Raw genomic sequence first — 19,271 nt, forward strand, 5'->3', positions numbered from 1 at the left:
ATCTTATGGTATCACTTATATCTCAAATTCTCCCCTCGTGGTCCAAGAGTTGTTTTGTCTCTCCTTTGCTCAGCTTCATTATTCTGTCATTTGGTCTTCTACATCACTAATTCTCTCTTCTGCCTCATTTATCCTAGTAATAAGAGCCTCCATTTTTTATTGCACCTCATTAATACCTCTTTTGATTTCAGCTTGGTTAGATTTTAGTTCTTTTATTTTTTATATATTTTTATATATTTTATTTCTCCAGACAGGGTTTCTCTGATCCTTCCATGCCTTTTTTGAGCCCAGCTAGCACCCTGAGAATTGTCATTCTGAACTCTAGATCTGACATATTACCAATGTCTGTATTGATTAGGTCCCTAGTCTTTGGTACTGCCTCTTGTCCTTTTTTTTTTTTTGTGGTGAGTTTTAATGCTTTGTCATTTTATCCAGATAAGAATAGATGGATGAGAGAACAAAATACTAAAAGGGTAGCTGTGACCCCAGAAAATAAAATACTAAAAGGGTAGCAGTGACCTTAGAAAAATATACTCTAACCAAATCAGAAGAGACCTGAAACCAGGGGGAGAACAAAGGGGGAAACAAAAACACACAAAATACACACACACACACACACACATACACGTATATATTTTAGACTGGTGAATAGAACAGAGCCACACACGATTTGGGGTGTATTTTGGTCTGTTAGAAGAAACAACCTCTCAAAATTTTAAAGAAAGAAAAATATATATATACAAAAATATGGGTAAACATGATGAAGGGATGGAATATGACTGTAAAGATCAAAATTCTAAAAGATTCTAAAAAAGGAATTGATAAGTTGATTGAAAAAAGAAAAAAAAGGAAAGAATGTGATCAGGCTGGAGACTAGAACAAAGCCATGTGCTACATTTAGGGTGTATTTTAATCCGTTAGAAAAAATTGTTTCCCACATTTTTAAAGGAAAAAAACCCCTATATGTATACAAAAAAATAAGGTTAAATACAATGAAGGGATAAAACAGGACTATAACAATAAAATTTTTTTTTAATTTTAAAGGTATTGATAAAATAGTTTTAAAATATTAAAATGGGAAAGAAAAAATTTAAAAACATAGAATAAGAAAAAAAATTTTTAATTTAACTTGGAAAGGCAAAAGGATCATGGGAAAACTATGAATTCTATGTGTTGCTTTCCCCTAGCTCTGGAGTTCCACAGTGATCAATGAGCTTGGTCTTGGCTGGATGTTCTTGCTGGTCTTCTGGGGGAGGGGCATGTTGTAGTGATTCTGAACTGTTTTTGCCTGAAGAGGAATTGTACTGCCCTTGCCAGGGGCTGGGCTAAGTAATCCGCTCGGGTTCTTGTGTTCATGCTGGGGAGCTTTTGTTCCCTGAAGGCTTTCTGCAGAGCTCTGGAGGACAGGAATGAAGATGGTGGTCTCCCAGTCTCTGGCCCGGAGGAGCTGAGAGCTGGGGGCCCCACTCCTCTGTGCACCCTCGGAGAAAAGCGGTCAATCACTCCCATCTCCCTGGTCTCTGGCCACGCTCCGAACTCCCCCAGCCTGTGACTGAGCGTTTCTCTCTCTGGTGCACAGCCCCATTTGGAGTCTCCAAACCCAGCACATTCCTGCCACGCTGCTCTTCCAGCAGAGGAAGGTGGGTCTCCCCAGATCTGCCACTTGTGGGGTTCCTGCTTGAAGAACAGTGACCCAACTCTGCCTCAGATCACGGTTAAGTAACCCCGAGCCGAGAGCCCACTCCTTGTCTCTGTCTCTGCAGCTGGCTTCCCCGCTCCAATAACTTGCAGCTCTGCTACAGACACCCCCAGTCTTTCTGTGACCCCACAGGACCTGAGACCATACTGTCCCCACGAGGGCTCCACCCTCCACCCCTTAGCCCCTAGAGTGACGTCCCTCAGTGGAGCAGACTTCTAAAATTTCCAGTTTTGTGCTCTGCTCCACCACTTGCCTGGAGCCGGCCCTACCCCCTGCTGTCTGTCTTCCCATATGTTACCTTGAATTCATTTCTCCGCCTGTCCTACCTTCCAGAAAGTGGTCGCTTAGAATTGTTGCTATTCTTTGCTTCAATCTCCTATTGAGTTCGTAGGTGTGCAAGATGGTCTGATAGCTATTTAGCAGAATCCTGGGACCCGACGAAATTTAGGTCTCCTACTCCTCTGTCATCTTGGATTCTCGATCTAGTGTTCTTTTTAATATAGTGATTCTATTCTGTCTTTTTAAATGAATTCATTTCAGTAAAAAATAGAAGTGGGAGTTATTTTTTAAGATTACGTCACAGGAGTTCCCAGATTTGGTCACAACGGTGAGGGTAGTTCTGGAATGTTTGAGAAACTCTGGTCCACAACGACACGTCTTACGACCTGACTCATGAACAGGGGATCCATTCAGTGGCCAGATGAGTATGGAAAACCCACAATGAACATGAACAGGCCAAAGACTCCATTCAGTCCTATGATAAAAGTTTTAAAGCAAAGTTTCATTTAACAGCACCTTTCTTCTGTAGATTTTGCAAGAAAGGAATCCGTAACCCAGGCACATCTAAAATTTCCATTCAGCCCATTGATTCTGCCATCAGGGACATGTTAGAGCAACTTCCTTCCCACTTGGGGAGACTGAAGGTCAACACACTGAGGGTAATCAGAGTTGAGACCGCATAGAAATTTGGCCTCCAGCTCCCGGTTTTAACTTTTTTAAAAAGCATCACTTTTTTCAATGGTCAGTTTTCTGCTCTGATAAGGCCACATAACAAACATTCAGTGGCTAATGGTATTTATTTCTCTCACACGTTTGGGGAACCCACTGTGGCTCCACTGGGACCACGTCCAGGTTCTGGTCTGTTCTGTATATCCTCTCCCTGTGGGACCATCACTCACTGCGGCCATCAGGGACACCTTCTTCTCCTGACAGACGGGAGAAGTGAAGGGAGCCAAGCCACACCACTCACACACACTTCCCATGGCAGGTCTCTAGCCGTCCAGCATTGGTCAAAGCAAGTCACATGGCCAACTCGGTATCAGCAGGGTGAGGAGTAGACTCCACATCCTGTAGCAAAAGGCTTGGCAAAGTAGTGATGCAATTCTGCTACCTCAGAAGACAGGATTCACAGCTCTGACCCACTCGAGGCTCCCACGGAGAGAAGAATGGTCCCAGCAGGGCTGAGTCCTACCTAGAGCAGCAGAACAGAGTAGCCCAGAGCTCAAGCAACTGGGGCAGCCTAGGTTCAAATCCCAGCTCTGTGCTTGCTAGCCGGGTGACCCAGGTAAGTGGCTTCTCGGTCTGTAAAAATGGATCAAAATCCCTGTAAGCGTCTGACACAAGGGGGTAGTACATGTTCCCAGCAGAGCACAAGTGCTCACAGATAAGAGCTGTGTTGTTATTATAGTAACTTACTGTCGATGATACTCCTCTGCTCTTCTTCGGGGCGTCTGCCAGCCTCAGTTTCTTTATCTCTAAAATGGGCATTCTGTTCATTGCAATGCCATAAGGACTGCCGGGATGACAGTAAATGAATAACCTAACTCAGTACTTCCCAACAGAGTGCAGAAGCATTGTGCCTCCCGGGAGATCTCTGGCAACATCTGGAGACGTTGTTTTATTTTTCACCTGCAGGAGGTGTCACAGGCATCTCCCGGGTGGAGACCAGGGACCCCCCCCACCCCAGGACCAGGGCAGCCCCCTCGGCAAAGCCCCGTCCTGCCCCACGTGCCAGTAACGCCGCGGCTGAGCACTTCCAATGTGGGTACAGCGGGTACCGTGCTTGGCAGCGCACCTCGCAGACAGTAAAGCCGGGGAGCGACCACTATTTCTGGCACTGCTGTTTGCCTTTTTGTTGCTACACTTGCTGCCCCGAGGAGAGACCCCCAGGAGAGGGGGGGTCTCTGAACACTGCTGCCCACCCACCTGGGAAGGAGGCAGATACAAAGGGGTGGTTATCCTTCGGGTGGTCATCCTCGGGGAGCAAGGAAAGATCTGGGCAGGAGAACTGCCCTGAGGGCCAAGTTTGTCACCAGGCTGCCACTTGGATGCCTCAGTCACGTCGCCTGATGTCCTCCTCTGTGAAGGGGGTCAGGCACCCTGCACCAGCCAGCCGTGCAGACTCTGGAGCCTGCTTCGAGCCTCTGCACTCCCTCTTCTGTGTCACCCTGGGCAGGCCACTGAACCTCTGTGCTGTCACCCCTCACGTGGGGATGGTGACCGGGCGCATACTGCTTGAGGACGACCCGATCAGTGCTTGGCCGTCAGGCAGACGGCTGCTCCCAGCAAGCTCCTGGGCTGCGGTGAGGGGTCCCCGCGAGCCTCGTCTTGTCTTTCTCCCCTTCTTGCATGCGCAGGGAAGGAGAGCTGTTTCGAGAGGATAATGCAGCGATTTGGCAGAAAAGCCGTCTATATTGTCATCGGTGATGGCGTGGAAGAGGAGCAGGGGGCGAAGAAGGTACTGTCCGTCTGTCCGTCTTTCACGCTGTGCTGCTTCTCCCCTGGAGACAGGCTCGTGGCTCTCCTGGGCTCTCCCAGGATTCCCTGCCCCCCACCCGGCGCTGGCTGGGTCCCCTCCTTCCCAGGCTCTTAGCTCCCCCGTCCCTTCCCATTTGCAATTGCAGAAACATCCTGAGTAATTTCCTTCTGCAAATCCCCTCAGTGCCTCTGGCTGCCCCCCCTACTAGTAGCCCTGGATTTTTTCTAGGACAACTGCTCCGGAGCCCGGAGACACTCTGTCAGGCAGGCTGGTGGGGGGGCTGGTGCACGTGTGCACGCTTTATTTCATACTTACTGATCATATGTTCCAGGAACCCTTCCCAGTTAATAAAGACAGCATTAAGCTAATGAGAAAGAAAATCCTGCATTTGTGATCTTGGGCCCAGGAGGAGAGGGGCAGGGGGTTCTTGTGGCCTCAGCTCTGCTCTTGGAAAAGAAACAGCTGCCAGAGTCCTGGGTCTGGACCTGTCAACAGCATCCCAGAGAGGCTGCCACCCCCGACCCAGAGGCCTGGGAAGTGGATTGTTAATGTCACAGAGCTTAATTGGGAGGACCTGGTTTCCCCCTGCCCTCCCCCAGCAACAAATTCCAGGGAAATGCAGAAATGTTTAGAGTCTCTGTGGACAAAGCCTGAAAAAAGAGGGAGGGCCCCAAGGGTCCCAGGAGAGGGCCTGGGGGCAGAGCTAAAGGCCTTGCCACCTGCAAGGTTCCTCCCCTTCCCAGCTCCCGCAGACTCCGCCTCTAGGCCTCACACTCCAGCAGGACTACAGAGGGAAGAAATCCCTGACCAGCTACCACTCTGGCCTTCCAGTGACACGGGAACTCCCTCTACAGCTGTCCATAGTCTTTGTTCGGGGCCTTTCTGACCGGGGTCTTCATCGCAGACACCGCAGCTCGTGGATAAGCTCTGTTAGTTGAGCATCTACTGCGTGCCAGCAGCTGGAGCCCATGCTGGGGAGCCTGCCTGGAGCAGGAAGGTCAGGCTCTCACCCCTCACTCAGCCCCAGCCTGGAGCAGGTGGGAGACACAAGAGGGTAACGTGTGTAAGGTGGTGACCAGAGCTTCAGAGAAAAATAAAGCAGGGACTGGGGACAGATCGGACTGTGGGGGTGGGGCAGGTGGCCAGTGGACACAGTGGTCAAGGTAGGCCTCGCTGCCAGGTGACATCTGAGCGAAGAGAGGAGGAGAGGAAGTGAGCCAAGGAGGTATCAGAGGGAGGGCAGTCCCAGAGAGGAACCAAGAGATTCCAAGGGCTGGAGGCTAGAGCTTTGTGCAGGGAGCCAGCCTGGTCACGGCCGTGGGCTGCAGGGGTGGGGAGTGCCAGGAGGAGAGGTCCCGGAGGAAACCTGAGCACTTTTTCAAACATATTTAAAAATGAATGAATGAATTGGGACACCTGAGTGGCTCAGTTGGTTAAGCGGCTGTCTTCGGCCCTGGTCATGATCCCAGCGTCCTGAGATCGAGTCCCACATCGGGTTCCTTGCTCAGCAGGGAGCCTGCTTCTCCCTCTGCCTCTGCCTACCACTCTGCCTGCCTGTGCTCTCTCTCGATCTGACAAATAAATAAATAAAATCTTTAAAAACAAAACCAAAAAATGAATTGATTTAGCAAGAAAAATATTAAGTAAATAATTGTCATAGAGATGATACACTAGGACTGTCCAAGGCAGTAGCAGGAATCACACGAATTACCACGAATTATTGGTGTTCCGGAAACACCTTGCCAGGTCAAGAGCACGGTCTGTGTGATGAGACTAGCCCCTGCCAGGGGCTCTAGAGCCCCCTCTCCAAGTTGAGCTCTAAGTCCGAACTCTGCCCTCAACCTGGAACAGCCATCGGAATAAAGCTTTGCTTCAAGCACAGTTGGCCTGGAAAACCAGCCTAGGCCTGCGGCCCCCGGCTCCCCTGCCCTGCCCTCTGGCCCTTGCCCAGACAGGGACAGGGACCTCAGTGGAGCAGCCACTGAGATGCTCCTGCCTTCTTGCAACTGGAGAGAGTTTGTTAGGGCAACATAGGAAATGTTTTGAAATGACCCCCTTACTCCGCTGAAATGAAATACAAATGGCCATGGGCACTAGAACCACAATGGCCAAGAAGTCAAGATCGAATGGTATTATCAAAGAGAAATAAAGGGAAAGTTATTGACACTCACAGTAACATGCGCTTCAACATGTAAGTGGGCACAAAAGCCCAGTGCTTGGACCCAAGCGTGCCGTGCCCGTGAGCCGGCCAACACGGGGGACCCAGGTGTGCAGTCTCGGCCACTCAGGAGCCACGTGAGGGGCTATGGCCCTAACCTGATCTCTCCAAACTGCTAAGCCAGTCGTGGAGAGATTCGGAATAAAAAAATAGTCTTCCCTTGCTTTACACAGTAGCTGCCCTCCTAGAAATACAGGTTTTATTAAAAGCATGGAAAGGATACTCTAGATTTCTACATGATGGGTCCAGTGCTAAGAGCCCAGGCTCAGGTTATTACGTCAGGTTTGTATATATTCTCTGGACTTTCGACAATCAGTCAGGTCCCAGGTGCATGAGATGAGGCAGGACCCCACCGGCACTGCCCCCCAAATCAGGAGTCCAAATTCATACCTCTAGAAACTTCCACAGTGACCCCTGGGGGCGGCAGGCTTTTTCTCCTTTGAGAACAGCTGGTCTCGACTGGCCTTCCTGTACCAAGTGGGCACCTCCCTGGCCTCACCCTCCCGCCAGCCCGGCTCCCAGAGAAAGATGCGACCAGGAGCGCATGTGCAACCCTAAACGCTAGCTCTGCCATTTGGGGCTGTGTGGCCTTCAGCAGGTGACGCCCCCTCTCCGAGCAGCCCTTCCTCATCTGTCACAGCTGCCGGGACCAGGCACCCAGGGCTGGGTAGAGGAACCCTGCAGAGGGAGTCCCCAGCAGCCCGAGCCTCCGTCTTGCTCCCCGGGACGGTGGGGCGGGAGAGGCGGGATAACACAGCCCTTGGAAGCGGAGCAGCTTCGGTCCCCAGTAGAACCAGTGGAGAAAGAAAATATGAATGCTAATTTGCACAAAAGGTGAGAACTCACCCACATCTCTTCGTTTGCTCAGAGCCCGCAGGAGACGCTTGTGACCGAGACAGGTGCAGGGGTGGAGAGGATGGTCTCCAGCAGGGCGGGGCGGGGGGGGTGGTTCTCAGCAGGGCCAGCGCCACCCAGGTTCTGTGGAGCGGGGCTGGGGTGGCCAGAGACGCTGGACAGCAGTTTGAACAGCAGAGCGAACCGGCTCTCCTGTCTCCCATAAGACACATGAGGACCCAGGCTCTCTCCGTCTTGTTGCTCTGCCTGTCTCAGGACTGCTCTCTGGCCACGGCCCCCCCATCTGCACGGCGGCCCTACAATGGAAAGGGGGAGGCTGCGGCATCCCTAAGGGGACAGGGGATACGGGGGGACAGCACGGCTGCTCAGATCCCAGTGGCCAGTTCTGGGTCACATTATCACACCTTATGACGGTGCTAGCTGGCAGATGTCGCCTTTATTCTCAGCCACCATGTCCCCAGCTAAGAAAAACAGGGCTGCTTCTGAGAGAGGGGGACACTGGGGGGGGGGGGGTCTCCATCATAGCTGGCGTGTGGCAGGGTGGTCACTGGCACCTAGGAGCGCCTGACCTAACCACAGGCCCGGATCCCTCCTCTTGACTAGTGGCGTCATGGTTTTAGTGAATCCTCAAACCCCCCTGCAGAGCGGGTATCATCTGCTTCATTTTACAGAGGCTGCATTTGAGACTCAGAGAGGTTCGTTAACATACCTCAGGTCACACAGCTATACCTGCAAACTAATGTGTTTTGCTCCAAATGCCAAGCAGGCTGGAGGTGGACCTAGGAGTTTCAAACACTCTGTCCCCACCCCTGAGCTGGTCAGACAAGAGAGGGAGTCCACCAGAGAAGGCCAGGGTGCACCACACACCCCCATACACTGGCCTCCCCTGAAAACCTCTGCAACTATCTGAAGCAGCAGCCCCAGCCCATTAGCAAGAAACGCTGCGCACCGGCCGCTCTCCCGACCCGATAGATGGGAGTCATTAGGCCAGGCTGCTGGGCACCTGAGCAGCGTGAAATACTGCGACAGGACCAGGGGCTGGGACTCTCGGGGCTGACAGTGTTGTTAATATCTCCATTTTAGTGGGTCATTTGTCCCTACCTCTCCGCAGGTGATAAATCCACGCGTGCTCTACGCCTGGGATGGAGGTTCTCTTCTACCTTTGCTCATTTCTTCCCAGAAAAATGAATTACACTCTTTAAAGGGGGACAGGATTGGCTGGGCAGGAACCAAAATCCATCTTTGCAGAGACAGGAAGGTTTGGCTGGGGGAGGAGAGGGTGGAGAGCTGGGGGAGCCGGAAGGCGTTAAAGAAATGGCATCTGTTGCCCGTGATGGATAGTATGCGGCTGCTTTTGAGCGAAAGAAAAAGAGGTGTTTGCTGAGAACTTTGAGAAGTCTGCCTTCCTTCTCGTCCCCCCCCCCCTTCTTCATTCCTTCTCTGTGTGTTTCTTGAGCACCTACTATGTGCCAGGAACCCTACTATGCTGCAGTGAACATGACATTCCAAGCTCTGTCTTCAGGGCCTTTGCACTTGCTTTGTCTTCTGCCTCAATTATCTCCCCCCAAGGTTTACACCTCCTTCTTGCCTTCTGCGGCCTGCTTAACTGTCACCCCCTAGAGAGGCCTTTCCAGACCCCAACTATCAGAATAGTCACCCTCCCCCAGCTGCTTTCTGCCCTGCCTCCCTGTTCTGTTGCCTTCATAGTGCTCACCACAACACAAAACCACCCTGTTCATTTCGTAGCTGTGGATTTCTTCTGTGACTCCAGTGGGGACCGTGTGTGTGCATGCTGGCTGGGCAGGAGGCCCCCACCCCAAGCACACGGCAGGGGACCTTCAGACACAGTCCCTGCCCTCTGGACCATCTCCCCATCTCAAGATCCCTCATTTAATCACAGCCACCAAATCCCTTTATTCACAGGTTCTAGAGATCCGTTGGACATCTTTAGGGGCTATTATTCTGCCTACCACAGAGCAGAAAGATGAAGATAAACGATGATATAAAGAGTTGGCAGAGCAGTAAGTGCAGAGCTCCCAGAGGCAGAAAAGAACTTGATGTGCTCCACGAGCCAAAAGGATGCCTGTATAGTTGCTATATGGACATGGCACCTCACAGGGCAGAATTCCAGGCATCCAAATATTCATCAAGCGCCATCTGCTCACTCAGTAAATAATTTAAGGCCAATGACTATCTTGTGGAGGCTCAGTATCATAGCTGCGGGTAGCAAAAAGCCTATGTAATGGTGAGTTAAACACTTGCTACCCAGTAAGATTTGAAACAGTTGTGCCCTAGGTTGTTGCGGTGGGTCAGAAATTCACCAAGCATCACTTCCTATCATTCCACTCTACCTTTCTAACCATCTTCGGCATTTTCGGATTTGTTGTCTCGTGACCTCAACATGGCTACCACAGCTCCAGGCATCACATGGTAACGTGACAGCATCCAAATAGGAAGGGAAAGTAAGGAGGAAGCAGTTCTCTCCTCAGGTGCCTCCCGTTAATCCTAGAGGAAAACCTTTCCCAGAATCCTCCCCACATTCCTCACTGGCTTCGGTGGATCCCAAGTCAAGAGGGAAACAGGACTGGGGCATCTGGGTGGCTCATTCAGTTAAGCGTCTGCTTTCGTCTCAGGTCATGATCTCTGGGTCCTGGGAGGCTCATTCAGTTAAGCGTCTGCTTTCGTCTCAGGTCATGATCTCTGGGTCCTGGGATCGAGCCCCACATCAGGCTCCCTGCTCAGTGGGGAGTCTGCTTCTCCCTCTGCCGCTCCCCCGCCACTCATTCCCTCCATCTCTCTCTCCAAATAAACGAAATCTTTAAAAAAATTAAAAAAAGGTTGGGGGAACAGGACAAATCCCTGGCAAACAAGGCTGGGGTTGTCACAGCTTGCTTAGACAGTCATAGCTCATCCTCTAGATGTGGGCACAGCGCTGCCAGATTCTGAGTCATGGCAGCAAGAAAGAAGAGAGAGCGGTACTGGGCAGGCAAGACCTTCAGCCAGTGATTAAATTCTCCAGTGATAAAAATGCAGTCAGTTGTCTTCTCCGGAGCCTGACATGACCTCTCTGTGGCTCAGTGTCCTCGTCCGTGAGCTAGGACAGAGTGCCTCCCTGAGCATTCGTGACCAGGTTACACGAGGTCGTGTGCGCGGCCCAGAACATGCACACTCACCCAGTGTTACGACCGTGGGATGACCGTGACCGTGAGGGCAGTTCGTTCTGGCGTGCGGCAACTTAACTCTGGTTAGATCAATTCTCTTCTTTCTCACTCTCGTGCCCACTTGGAAAAGGTGCTCGTGGTTTTGTCTGGGCAGTTCGGTGAGCTAGAAAACAAAGCACTAGCCCAGGGTCTGGCTCCGGAACAGTGGCCCTAAGACACTCTCATCAGAGACACTGGGTGGCACAGGCTGACACCGTGGGATCCAAACCCTGCATCGTGGCACCGAGGGACTCACTAGCCAGCCCCCCTCCCCCAGCCCTGCACACAGACACACGCGCCCCACGTAACGGTATTCCTCGCCCTTGTGACCTCGTGTGCCTCGATGTAATCACAGTAGCCGCCCTGAGCCACCGTGCCAGGCACTGGGAAGAGCCACCGCTGCTGTGGGCGGCAAATAGGCTGCCCGGTGCCCGGGCAGGAAGACCAGCCGCCGCCCCCCCAATCCGCCGTGCCCGTCTGAGCAGCCCAGGCTGGGACGGGCTCCGGCCACTGGGAGACGAGCTAATGGCAGGGACAGGTGGGGGCCCCACGAGCCCCCAGCTGAGACTTTCTTCTCCAGGTGGCAAGATCCGGGACAACATTTTAAGAAGAAACGGCCGTCTCACTGCCGGATTCCCTCCCGGGTCAGCGCACCACCTGTGCCCTAAGACCTTCCCAAAGATGGGGAGAGGGTCCACCCGTGTGCCAGGCTGCTCGGGATGAGCAGAGCCGCCCGGGCTCCGAGGGAATGCACAACCGTGCAGCCCAACCGGGGGCCACCGGCCAGTGCCCCCATGGTCCAGGAAACGTCCGCAGGACCCACAGCCTGCGGGGATTCAGGCTCGGGCTCTGGCCCTGGGCGGGGGCACTGCGGGGGGGCGCGGCGCGGGGCCCTAACCCCGCGGCTGGTGTTCTGTGTTGCAGCACAACATGCCCTTCTGGCGGATATCCTGCCACGCGGACCTGGAGGCGCTGCGGCACGCCCTGGAGCTGGAGTATTTATAGCGGAGCCGGGGCCTCGCCACCTGCCATCGCGGGCGCATCCCACGCACCCAGCCACGCCCTCGCCGTCCCCGCCTCCCTGCCAGATGCCGGACGCCGGGCAGGGCCCCTGCGGCCGAGAGGACGTGCCTGGTGACCATCTCAGCGGCTGTCCCCGTAGTGCGAGCTCGGGTCCGGAGACGCGGGAAGCCCACAGCGGCTCTGGAACATTTCACTTTGGAGAAGAGGACTGGCTCGGAGACCAGGCCTTCCTGCAAGACCCACAGAACAAAAGCGAGGGATTGCTGATTTGGGGGAGGGGGGTAATGAGGAGGGGACAGGCCTGGGATGTTTTTGTTGTTTTGTTTTTCTTTTTAATTTATGGACTAATCTCATTACTCCGGTATTACGCTCTTGTACCTGTGTTGTCGGTTTTCTTAGTCGTTGGTTTGGTTTGGTTTTCTAACCTGGCATGTGGGCTGGGGCAGCTGGCATTTAGTACTCTCTGCTCCAAGTTGTGCTCTGGGGGGACAATCATTCTTTGAACAATTGGTGAGGGAGGCGGGTCGGGGCTGATGGGAAGACTGTTGCTTATTTTTGTTTTTAAAGACATAACCCGACGTCATGTGGACAGTGCACGTGCCTTATGCTGCCATCTTGTTTTCTAGGAAGAGGGGACCCTGGGGAGGAGGCGGTACTTTGTGACGGATAAAAGGCATTAAATAAAACCACGTTTACATTTTGAAGTGGGCTAGGGTGTCCCTACTTTATGACCATGCTCGAGGCTTCCATTAGAGGCAGTAACAGAGGTCCAGCCATCCACACAGAGGAGGTTTGGGTGAAACAGACAGACCTGCCCCTTATTCCTGAAATTAACTACCCAGGTTGTCAACCACAGTTCTGTTGTGAGGACTCAATGTCCCACGGTGGTTTTGATGGAAGCTAGGATTTCACAGTCTGTAAGGTAAGTGTTTTTGCCTGGATTCTAGAGGACCCAGAACTCCCAGTGGTCAAGGATAGGGTCTTCCTCATTCTGTATACTCAGTCCCCATCACAGTCTGACACAGATACAGCACTGAGGGATGATGGATGGATGATGGATGGACAGACGGACGGTCAGACAGACAGACAGCAGATGGGATATGGATGGCGGTGGGAGGATGGATGGATGGGTGGTAGATAGCTAAGATTCACTGGCCCCAGGCTGTTTAATCATCACTGTTTCCCCAGGAGTATCTTGCATCTCTTGAGAACAATTTCGGAAGTAGAGGAACTACACTATTCAGCACTCACAAACAAAAGCCCATGGCCTCCCAGAAGTCTGAGCATGACTTGAGAACTTCCTGACCAGCCCAGACAGAGACCCAAGGAAGTCCTCAGATCAGCTTCTGGGTGTGCCTATCCAAGGGCTTTAGAAATCAGAGAGCAGGGACGCCTGGGGGGCTCAGTTGGTTGGACGACTGCCTTTGGCTCAGGTCATGATCCCGGGATCGAGTCCCGCATCGGGCTCCCAGCTCCATGGGGAGTCTGCTTCTCCCTCTGACCTTCTCCTCACTCGTGCTCTCTCTCACTGCCTCTTTCTCAAATAAATAAAATTAAAAAAAAAAAAAAAAAAGAAAGAAAGAAAGAAATCAAGAGCAATCATTTGGATTTCTTTCCCTTGCAAAGGAACGAGACACAACAGAGGAGGCATAAACCAAACAACAGAATTCTTTGGCTTACTTGACTGAAAAGTTTAGGGATGTGTGACCTCAGACACCCCTACCCCAAATGCAGAATTCAAGACACGGCTTTAAGTTTTTTAACTCAGTCTCTTTCTCTCCATCTTTGGACGCTTCAGTGTGGTTTCATTTATAGGCATATACTTAGAGTAGAAGATTTCCACTGATACAGCACTAACTCTTAAAAGGACAACGGTTTTGGAAAGTCAGGTTATATCTATTATGTGAGTTAACAAAAGTCCTTATGATTCAAATATTTTTTTTAAAAGATTTTTTCTTTATTTATCTGACAGAGATCACAAGTAGGCAGAGAGGCAGGCAGAGAGAGAGGAGGAAGCAGGCTCCCTGCAGAGCTCGATCCCAGGACCCCGGGATCATGACCTGAGCCGAAGGCAGAGGCTTAACCCACTGAGCCACCCAGGTGCCCCTCAAATATTTTTAATTGGTTCTTCCTAAGTTACTTGTCACCCAAAGCATCCCAACTTACATAGCATGTAATAGTGTTATTAGTAGTAGTGTTCCATCACACAGGCTCAGATTTCTACTCAGAATATCATTCATTCATATCACCAACTCCTGGAGCTGGGTATTTGTCACCAGATATTACTCAAGCATCTAAAATGCACTGGCAGGGGCATTTTATTTTTTAGAGGGACGCCTGGATGGCTCAGTCAGTTAAGCATCTGCCTTCGGCTCGGGTCATGATCCCAGGGTCCTAGAATCAACCCCCGTGTCAGACTCCTTGCTCAGCAGAAAACGTGTTTCTCCCTCTCCCTCTGCCTGCCACTCTGCCTACTTGGGCTCTTTATCTCTGTCAAATAAATAAATCTTTAAAAAAAAAAAAAAAGATTTTGGGGGTGCCTGGGTGGTTCTGTGGGTTAAAGCCTCTGCCTTCGGTTCAGGTCATGATCTCAGGGCCCTGGGATCGAGTCCTGCATCACAAGGAGCCTGCTTCTCCCTCTGGCTGCCTCTCCCCCTGCTTGTGCTCCCTCTAACAAATAAAATCTTGAAAAAAAAAAAAAAGAGAGAGAGATTTTATTTTATAAGTAATCTCTCCATCCAATGTGGGGCTCCAATCCACAGCCCTGAGATCAAGAGTCACCCGCTTTACCAACTGAGCCAGCCAGGGGGTGTCCTCCCTTTTTTCCAAAAAATAAAAAAACTACTACTTGGGGCACCTGGCTGGCTCAGTCTGTGAAGCATGCAACTCTCTCAGGGATGTGAGTTCAAGCCCCACCATGGGTGTAAAATAAAATCTTTTAAGAAATAAAACTGCTTTAAAAAAAAAAAAAAGATTTTATTTATTTATTTGACAGAGAGAGATCACAAGTAGGCAGAGAGGTAGGCAGAGAGAGAGAGGAGGAAGCAGGCTTGCTGCTAAGCAGAGAGCCCGATGCGGGGCTCAATCCCTGGACTCTGGGATCATGACCTGAGCCGAAAGCAGAGGCTTTAACCCACTGAGCCACCCAGGCGCCCCTAAAACTGCTTTTTAAATTTATAAAAAGATGGTCACTGAGATACACTGAGATACCACTTTCCACATTACACTGGCAAAAATATTAAAGTTCTGGGACTCCTAGTAACAGCATTGCTGTGAGGCCCCTCGCAGATTGCTGGCAGAAGCTGAAACTGGCACAAATCACCAAGAGGGGAAGTTGGCAGTGTTTACCCAATTTGTAAATGGTATCCAGCAATTCCACTTCTGAGAACTGATCTATAGATCAGATCATGTGGGTATGAAAACTCCATTCAGATTTATTTTCTACAACATTGTAATAGCAAAGAATGAAAACCACCTAAACACACGTCAGTTGTGCACAGGTTAAAGGACGGCATGGTCACAGGGTGGAATACTACGCAACCATGAAAAAGAACAAGGCTCTTCCCTACGTATCAGTCTGGGAAGGTTGCCTAAACACATCACTAAGTGAAAAAGGGCAGTTTCAGAACAGCATGTATCACAAGCCACCTTTTGTATAAAAATGGAGAAAAAAGTAAAACCTGTAGGATCCTTCTGCAAAAAGAAACTTTGGAAGAAGATACACGAAACTAACGAAAACGGTGACCCACGGGAGCTATGAGACATGTGGGCATAAGTGGGAGTGTGCCTTCCTTATATACTGAATGCTGAGAGTAGGCTACTGTAAGAACGTCTTGAAGATCGGATGTCAGTTCCAGAGATTTCTCGGTCACAGCTGGTTGCTGTAGGTAGCTGGTTATCTAGCCAGTTTCCCCCAAGCGGAAGCACTAGCCCTTTCCTGCGGGACTCTGGGTGCAGGCAGGAGGCTGAGGAAAGCTGGTCCTTGTTGCCCATCCCAGCAAGCCTGGTCTCTGACATGCCACCATCACCAAAAGCGGGGCAGTGAAGGTCTCCGAGGTCAGAGCCGGGGCCGCTGGATAAAGCTCTATCCCATTTCAGAGCCACGGTGCTAGCCGTTCATTCTGCCACCAGAGGAAGCCGGGGTCTACCATTCCCCAGGTGCTCTACCCCGTCCGTGGCCATGGACGTGAAAACAGACCAAGGCTTTCCCGCTCCCCCATGGAGCGGACTTCCCCGCAGAGGGCAGAGGACACAAGCAGGCAAACTGACCGTGAGCCCCAGACTTTCCCACTCCCCGCCTTGTCCTGCAGGAGGAACAGCAGAGCGCCGGTGACCACAAGCCCGACCCCAGCACTCGCGCCCCAGCTCCCCACGCACAGGCTTGTGCCACAACCCAACTCCCCTTCTGAGAACCACCTTGAGGGCAGCAGAGCAGCAGCCGGGGGACCCTCACAGGGAGGAGAATGGGGATCCTGGAGGCCTAAGCCAGCCAATTTCCAAAAGCCGGCCAGAGGGGAGCCTGGGTGGCTCAGAAGGTTAAGCGTCCAACTCTGCATCTCAGCTCAGGTCTTGATCTCAGGTTCGGGAGTTCAAGGCCCTCACTGGGCTCCACTCTGGGTCCAGAGCCTACCCCAAAAGGGGGAGGGGGAAGCCTAAGAACATCCTTTTGAAGGAGATCCCAGGATCTGTCCAATGAAACATTCAGGGTCCGAAAAGCAGCAGATAAACACTGAGGGTCTTTTTGTTGGTTGAGATTGTGACTTCCCGAGTACACACGTGGCGGTGCTGGGTCAATGAGGAGGCTGCTGTCCTCTCAGACACTGGCTGGAGTCCAGGAGGCAGCGTTGGGGTGACGAGGCCCAGAGTCACCGGAACAGTGTGGGGACGCTGTGGACAGCCTGCTCCCCTCCAAGCAGGTGGCAACTGAGCTCAGACCTGGCTGGTGAGAAAATCCAGGGCAAGCACTCCAGGGGGAAAGAAGGAAGTACAGAACCTGTGGGCAAACAGAGCTTTCAAGTTGGAGGGAAAGAAGGGAAACCTGGGAAAACTGGAGGGGAGGTCACAGGTCATGGGGTCAGAGGGGAAGACCCAGGCAGATGTGGTCGGATCCTTCTGGTCACGGATTTGGAATTTTACTGGGGTCGAGATTTTATTCTAAGTCCAATGAGGACCCACGAGAGGATTTTAAACAGGAGACTGGCATGATCGAATTGGTATTTTTAAAAATGGCTACTGTGGGGACAGTGGTTTGGAGGGAGAAGGATAGAAGTAGGGTGTCCAGGGGTGCCTGGGTGGCTCAGTGGGTTAAACCTCTGCCTTCAGCTCATGTCATGATCTAGGGTCCTGGGATCGAGCCCTGCATCAGGCTCTCTGCTCAGCAGGGAGCCTGCTTCCCCCTCTCTCTCTACCTACTTGTGAACTCCCCATCAAATAAATAAATAAAATCTCAAAAAAAAAAAAAAAAAAACAAAAAAAGTGTGTCCAGTCAAAAACAACTGGAATTCCTCATGAACTTAAATAATTTTAAATTTCATCTTATAACCTACAGAGAGTTTCCTGCACAAAGTTCAAGCATGCACCTTGATGTATTTTTACCTAGGATCACACTTGGGTAACCACCGCCCAGATCAAGATGGAAGAGCTTTCTAGGAACCCCTAAAAGGCTCCTTCACAGCCTCTCCCAGCCTTTATCCACATTCCATCACTGTCCTGATCTCAGACCAGTCTCCCCGTGGTGCTTTCCACGGCCGTTAATGCTAGTAGCTCCGCTCGGGGAAAAGCTATTCCGCTGATGATCACCAGAGGGCAGTGCGACCCCGCAGCTGGGCCGAGCCGCCCTCCAGAGCCACACGAAGCCGGGCCTGGAAACAATGCAAGGCTGCCCTTGAAAGGATTCAGAGAGCATTATAAAATTCAGCATGAAGTATGTGGCCCCAAATGAGTAGCCGGTAAGCTCTGGCCGTAGGTGAGATGCCCTTGCAGACATCAGCCCTCTCCACCGGTAGCAAAGTCAGCAGAGTTCTGGGCCTCTTCCGCTTCGTCCCTTGGATCCCCGATGGCCACCTGCTGTTGGTTGAATGAGAAGCTGCAAACCCAAGCCCAGCTTCTAACACTAAGCACCTGCTATGTCCCAGGCACCACGCTAAAGCCCTTGACCCACATTAGCTCAGGTCACCCCCTGAGCTAATGGTCAGAGGTCACCCCTCTCATGCCCTCAAGAGAGCCTGGGGCAGACAGAGCCCTGGGCCAGATGGCAAAGCCAAGGGTTTGATCCCCAGCCACAACTCTGGGTGAGCAATGACTTATTCAGATTCAACCATTGCCCCCCACGCACCCCCAGGGCTGTGCTTTCCTGAATGGAGAGGCGGAAAAACTGGAAACCCTTCTTAGTCAGGGGTCTGGAGCACTGAGGGCCCACAAATCAGCTCCGTTCACAAGAGACCCCTATTTGGTACTGAACTAAGTAGGGGAGAAAGCGGGCTGCACAGGGGGCAACCGGCCTGCAGGTGGAGAGCAATGCTGTGTGGGTCAGGCCGCAGGAGCTGGAGCAGCTGCTACAGATCAACAGCGGGGTTTCCTCATCCTGGAGGAGCAGCACCCCGAGCCCGTGCCCCTGCCCGGCCACCCCCCACCCCACCGAAGGCCCTGCCATGGAGGCTCCCTCGACCCTCCTCCTGAGTCTGTCAACACTCATCCTGTATCAGATCCAATCAGGGACGCACCCAGATTTGGCCCATGAGTTAGGGGTGAGGTACGTTTTATGGGACTTAGGTCTTCTACGGGGGTCAGAGGAGTTGGAAAAGCGGCGCCCCGAGTCACCAACGAGGCAAAGAGAAGCCGTGGGGCATGTCCAGCCACCAAAGTGAGCCCGCAGCGAGGCGCCGGAAGAGAAGCCGACGCGGAACCTTGGCCTCCGCAGCCAAGCAGCCAGGGGCGGCGGGCCCGCTGCTGGTGTCCAGGAGTCAGAACAAGACCGGCGTGTAGCCCAGAGGCCAGCAAGGACAAGCTGGCGTCTGAGGGCACGTCTGCAGCTGTCCTAGCCACAGCAGCCTCGCAAGAGAAGGAGCTGCTGCTTCCCTTCCGCCTTCAAAATCACATCTGAGTCCCGCGTTAGCTCCGTTCTAACTCGGCACCATTCGAGGGAAAGGGATTCTGGGAAATGTAGTTCCAGCCCAGCCGACAGGCCTCGGGGCCCCACTACAGCCTGGTTCGCTTACTACACCCCCTCCGCTGTACCTGGCCGGGCGAATTCTGCTGGCCAAAATTCTGGCCCGGCTGACCGATACTCTGGGAAGTTCTGCAGGGGCCGCTGACAATGCTTGTGTCAACCCAAGGCCTTGTGTTTGGGCAATTTCCTACCTTAGGCATCTGCAGACGAAACGTCCTGAATCCCACTTTCCCAGCCTTCCTTGCGGTTCGGACGTAGGCATGTGACCTAGATTTAACCAATCAGAGATCCCCAGCTGGAGATTCAGCCAATCAAGTACCCCCAAGCGCTATTTAGACTCTTGGACCCAA

General features: G+C 52.2%; 1 protein-coding gene and 1 long non-coding RNA gene across 6 annotated transcripts in view; one reads left to right on the plus strand and one right to left on the minus strand.

Annotated features, from left to right (window-relative positions):
• Positions 1-12,457, plus strand: part of EYA2 (EYA transcriptional coactivator and phosphatase 2) — a 272,876-nt gene extending 260,419 nt beyond the window's left edge. For all 5 annotated transcript variants that reach the window (XM_059407158.1, XM_059407157.1, XM_059407161.1 and 2 more), the window contains 2 exons: positions 4,336-4,436; positions 11,655-12,457. In XM_059407158.1, the coding sequence (XP_059263141.1) occupies positions 4,336-4,436; positions 11,655-11,735 (182 nt within the window). In that variant the 3' untranslated portion in view covers positions 11,736-12,457. The remainder of the gene's footprint in view (positions 1-4,335; positions 4,437-11,654) is intronic.
• A 2,704-nt stretch (positions 12,458-15,161) lies between these two features.
• LOC132022776 (uncharacterized) lies at positions 15,162-19,199 on the minus strand. The gene is made up of 2 exons (XR_009405703.1): positions 19,113-19,199; positions 15,162-16,746 (listed from the first exon to the last, which is right to left on the minus strand). It is a non-coding gene; the product is annotated as an uncharacterized LOC132022776 (long non-coding RNA).
• Between the last annotated feature and the right edge of the window lie 72 nt (positions 19,200-19,271).

The sequence above is a fragment of the Mustela nigripes genome, chromosome 7 (assembly GCF_022355385.1).
Source record: "Mustela nigripes isolate SB6536 chromosome 7, MUSNIG.SB6536, whole genome shotgun sequence".
In the NCBI taxonomy this organism is placed as follows: domain Eukaryota; kingdom Metazoa; phylum Chordata; class Mammalia; order Carnivora; family Mustelidae; genus Mustela; species Mustela nigripes.